General features: G+C 48.2%; 1 protein-coding gene across 1 annotated transcript; it reads left to right on the top strand.

Annotated features, from left to right (window-relative positions):
- Nucleotides 1-984: 984 nt before the first annotated feature.
- Nucleotides 985-2302, top strand: LOC119093023 (holotricin-3). Its single transcript, XM_037215914.1, has 2 exons — nucleotides 985-1059; nucleotides 1929-2302. The coding sequence occupies exons 1-2, from the start codon at nucleotides 1042-1044 to the stop codon at nucleotides 2151-2153; spliced, it is 243 nt and encodes an 80-aa protein (XP_037071809.1). The 5' UTR covers nucleotides 985-1041; the 3' UTR covers nucleotides 2154-2302.
- Nucleotides 2303-5305: the final 3003 nt, after the last annotated feature.

The raw sequence follows: 5305 nt of genomic DNA, 5'->3' as shown, positions 1-5305 counted from the left end.
TCAGCCATCGGCGCCTTTGAGGCTGATAGACGGATCCGAAGAGGACCTCTCGACTACCATCGGGGGCGATAAGGGTACTGAACGACTTAAGCTTGCTGCCAGGATAGAAGGCTACAGTTGCTTTGATGCACGTCACTTTGATCTCGTTCCGAACGAGCACTGCAGCGCCCTCGATATGTATAGGGCAATTTATGCATATCATTTTGCATAAAGGGACAGCGGCATGCACCATTCATGAATATTATTTTGCAGTCGTCTTTGCAGCGTTGCCAGCCTGAATAGTAACGGCGCTGGTTCAAAGCTGTAAAGTATTGTCACTCGATGTTTCAATTATTTATGCTTTTCTTTAGGCTCATTATGGTGTAGCGTTTTGGTCCTATGTTTTGGGATTGTTCATTCACCTTTACTCTGACAGATATCATCTTTTGAGCTTCGATAACATTCTTTTTAATCATGTGCCAGCTAATCATCAGTGAGAATGGGTACTTTGCTGGGTGCATCATCACCAAAACATGGACAATTGTTTGAGATCACTTCCAATCAGTCACATCAACGCTATGCAAGAACATGTTGCCCGGTAGCACGGAACTTTGAGCGCTGAGATGATGCAACTCAGGCCGCACATCTCCATATATTTTGTCACATCAGACAGTTGCTGAAAAGCCAGTTAAGAAAAGACTGAATTTTGGAAATTACGAACATCCACAACCTCCGCACACTTACAGCAACATATAAGGCACACATTAACAATTTTGCAGGCTGTTGAGAGTTCTACGTTACAAGAATCTCAAGGCCTCCAAGCAAGCTATAGTACAGAAAACATATTTACAACTCAGCATCTCACAGGTGTGATTCATGGGTTTTCCAGCATTGCTGCTGAAATTAAGCTCGCGGTCAAACACCCGCGTGCCACCCGGATCAACGTGTTTATCGGTGCCCCGCTGAAAGCAGTCATAGCCCTATATAAGACGACCCGCGGGACAGTGTGTATGCTCTTGGCTGCTGTTCGCACTGCTGATCACTTGTTCGCAAGGCACAGAGATGAACTTCCAGCTACTGGTAAGTGAAAATGTTGGAATGAAATGTTGGAATGAATCTTGAGTGAAAAATGTGTCCATGAGAAGACATTTACCGGTTCATGCACTCGGAAATTTTTCACGTGTCGCTGGAATATTTTAACAGGCCATGGTCGACGACGTGTTGAGCTAACAGTGCCATATAGCGGGAGTCATTAATTATGTGAGGCAGATGTAAGGGACCACGACCTATGTTTACTTGTGCGAGATGATGTGTAGAAATCGACGAATACTTTAAAAGATATCTCCCCCTCTCTCCCCTTCACCTTGTTTCTCTCCGTCTCTCCCTCTCTCTCTTTCTCTCTCTCTCTCCCTCTCTGTCTATCCCCGTGTCTTTCTCCCTCTTCCTCTCTTTCCACCTTTCCCTCTGTTTTCCTGATCTCCATCTTTCTCCCTTCTCATGTCCCTCCGCGACGTGTAGCCTCCCAACATCGCACTCCATTATTCCAGCCCTTCAGCCACCTTCTCCTTCCATTCCCCGTCTTTTTCTCACTCCTCGAATCAAGCCCTCCGTTCCACCCCTCCTACGTTCATCAGTCCATTCATCCCTTCGTCTCTTCCGCCATTCTTAGGACTTTACGTCAGCCGATCCCTTGTTTTCTTCCTTTTAACTGCTCTTTCCTTGCAATGTCCTCCCCGTTTTGCCGCTGCGACGTGGCAAATACTGTTATGTGATCAGACTTGAAGCATGCTTACCTGCAGTTCAGATGACGGCTGCACTTATCTTGCAGTACTACTTTCGATCAATTGACTTGTATGTATTTCTTTCAATAACTTCGTCGAACTATGATTTCAACGGACAAGCCAATATGATTGTGCAGCTTATGCGACGGTGTGTTGTTCCTGTTTCAGATTCTGCTGCTGGTGGCCGTGTTTGGCGTCGTCTCGGCAAGCAGATTCTACGACGGCGACGGTGGCGGTGGTTACGGATACTCCAGTCGTGGCGGAGGACGCAGTTATAGCGGAAGGGACCACGGCAGTCATGACAGAAGGCACTGGGGCATGCACGGCAGCGGCGGCCGCGGCGTCCTCCTCGGCGGCGTCCTCCTCGGCGGCGGCATCGGCGGCGGCGGCTAAGGTCACAATTGTGGCCACCATCACTGCTGACGACACAACATATGACTTGGGAGAGCCGTCAGCGGGAGAGCTATCCCGTTTGTCTCCCCGCGGTGTGACCAGACCCTGTCCTGCACAGTGACCGCTGTCGCAACTGACCACTGTCCGTCTAACTCTGATCGTCACCTGGAACTGCATCCCTTCTGCAAAAATAAATCTGCACATTTACGGTCCGTTTTAAGGAACAACGGAGTCGTCCTTTCACCTTAATGACACGAATGTCAACGTTTGTGTGTCTCGCGATAGACGTCGTGGTGCGGAATTTTGCTCAACAAATGCTCTGCATGTTTTTCACCATGCACATGCTACATATTTCCATTGGTTGGTATTTTATCACACGGACAAAATATTTGCAAAGTGGCAGATTGAAAGCTTTGCCTTTCAACATTGAAGCAAAACAATTTGTTACACATGCTCTTACTTTTATCCCGTCTTTTATAATGCCTGCAGCGCTATCTCAAGATGTTTCGGCCACACACGCACCGATTCATTTCCCAGGCGTTAGCGTTGCGCCTGTGTTGGAGGGTGTTGGCTCGTGTTTCAGTACCCTCTTTTTCTCGTTGATGTTTACCGTGGCTCAGGATTACTATGGCTTGGTAAAAGGATGTAGGATCCTCTTATTTGTAGTTAAGATGTGGTTGTTTAAGCTGTCCCTACAATGGTGTGCAATATAATATGGAGAGGCACACTATTGCATGGAATCCTCACCTGGAAGTGGCGATGACACGAAGTATGGACGACCTCATGCGGCAGGCGAGACCAAGGCTATAATGCCCGGTACGGGAATGTTGTAACAGACAATGCTAAGGTAGAAAAGTAAAGATTATTATTTTACATGATGTGTAGGCATATTGCATAATAAGCAGAGCTATATACTTTACCGAACTATTTTTCTGTGCTCATTGTATGACAGAATGCCGTACCAATGTGATTAATAATTGCAAGGGATATGGCAAAAAACCGCACACAGGCCTTTTTAACGCTCGCCTTGATAGGAGGATAGGAGGTGGAGTTGATGCACCCCCCCCCCCCCCCCCCCCCATTGAAGTGTTCTGAGGATATCTCTCCAGCAAGTTGCGTAATCACGCTCAAGTTTTCAGCAGCCTACAAGGTATCCAATGCGCGTGTTTTGGCATACAAACAATCTCTCCGTAGCTTCCCTGGTTTACGAGCAGTGCAGTCTTTTGAAGAACGCTGCATGATGCTCCACAGTCGGCAGTACCCGACCTACCCGTCGACCACGAGTGGCGAGCTGACATTTTAAGATAACACTGCATTAAACTTTATATTCAAAACACACACAAATGTACATCAACGTGCTGAAAATGAAACAAAAAAGAAGACATGTGCGTGATTTCCATACTGATACGGGCGCGCTGTCGTATATATTGACACGAAAGCTAAAAAAGTGTGATTTTCAGGAAAACTTAAGCCTTAAACCTTAAAAGCGAGGTCCACTGCGTCATGCTGGATTGCATCATCCGACTTGCTCCCAATTTCTGATACCTTTTGCCACGCGGCCCTCAAACACCAAGGGAAAACATGACAACAGAGGAACCAAAATACGCCGTTCTTTTTGACATGCCAAACTAACGAAAGCGAAATCAGGAGATAATTGGTCTTAGGACTTGGACTGAGATTTAGTTACACTTCTCTAAAACATTGAGACTTTACTGATGTTTACGGTACTCCAGCTTGATCAATCCCGCGCCCACCTCTTCCCGTAAAAATATTGTGCGGCGCTAGAGTTCTTAGGGCAATCTATGCCCCCTAAACACTCTTAGCCATTGCACACGGTCCTGGCCATCCGTCCTCAAAGCAACGGCATCTTAACCATGTAATTATACAGCTGTCCTATATTTTTAGTATATTTCATGTCGTACTCTGCATAAAAATCGATATCAAACCGGGATCCCGGGTGATCCCACGAGACTATCCAATGCACAGGATTCGGATTGGTTGGTGGTTGGCTATTTGGGCCTCAGGGCACATCGGCGGCACGGTAATAAATCATCCATGGATGCAGACAGGCTCCGCGCTATGTCCATTGTCACATCCCCCCATTTCTAGGAACTCCGTCGGCTGTACTCTTTCCACGATCTAGTCATTAAACGAGATGGTGCACTGTGCTGAACGTTTTTGACTTCTCGTTGAGATGGTCCAGTGTGTGCGTATAATAGTGCCGGCTGGACATTTGAAGGCATGCAAATCGTGGCCCGTTATCGAGATCTTCAGGATTACCAAGCCAGGGAAAATGTATTCAGAGCGGCAGTACACATATGAGCAGACACAACGCATTATAGCTAAACTAGGCATAACTCATCCCGCCCAAACGACTTCTCATAAACACAATAAAACAACAATGACATGTTATACAGCCCTAAACGAGACCGCACCAGCAAGGTGCTGTACAGTTTGATGTTCTCAGGCAAAGCCTGAGCCGGGCCGGCAGCCGGGACGGGCATGTAGCGAGCGGCTGGGTGCCCCAAGACAAGCATTGTCGGCTAGTGTTGTTGGTAGCTATGTGTATGTACCCAAAGGCTTTGGATATTTTCACAATACGGGAACTGATGTGCATGCAATTATTACAGAAATGGGAGAAAGCAGCCCGCGTAAGAGCATTTCTAAGGTGTGTTATCTGTTTGTTTAACTACCAAACTTGTTGTTTCGTGACATAAATTTGACATGACATGTTATGCGACGCAGCGCCCGGTTTTGCTCGACGCAATCCTGCAGGCTGTGCTGCGCTGCGGCGATCACGCGGCGACGCTGTCCCAGATCCCGCTGGGACGGGTGGCTGCCCCTTCCGGCCTTCGGAGGACGACCGGCGAGCACATGGTGCCGTCCACGAAGTAGGCTGCTCTTCCGCCTCTCCGACCGCAACACAGGTGCGGTGGCCACGTCTTTCCGCTGACCTAGTTGACGCTTCGCCGTAGGGCTGACTCCGGCGGGCGACGGAGGGCATGGCGGCGCACCAGTCCGTCATGAGTGCTGACAACTTCCTGTCCGGTGTCCGGCCTTGCTCAGGGTCATTGTCCAAATCCTGAAGAATGGGCTCCTGCATCTTGTTTAGCAGATTCGATAACGTGTCGCGTGCAACGGCCGTTGGGTCA

The sequence above is a fragment of the Pollicipes pollicipes genome, unplaced genomic scaffold (assembly GCF_011947565.3).
Source record: "Pollicipes pollicipes isolate AB1234 unplaced genomic scaffold, Ppol_2.1 Scaffold_3819;HRSCAF=4477_pilon_pilon_pilon, whole genome shotgun sequence".
Classification (NCBI taxonomy): domain Eukaryota; kingdom Metazoa; phylum Arthropoda; class Thecostraca; order Pollicipedomorpha; family Pollicipedidae; genus Pollicipes; species Pollicipes pollicipes.
The sequence above is the reverse complement of the archived record's forward strand: the minus strand, read 5'-3'. Positions and strand labels throughout refer to the sequence as shown.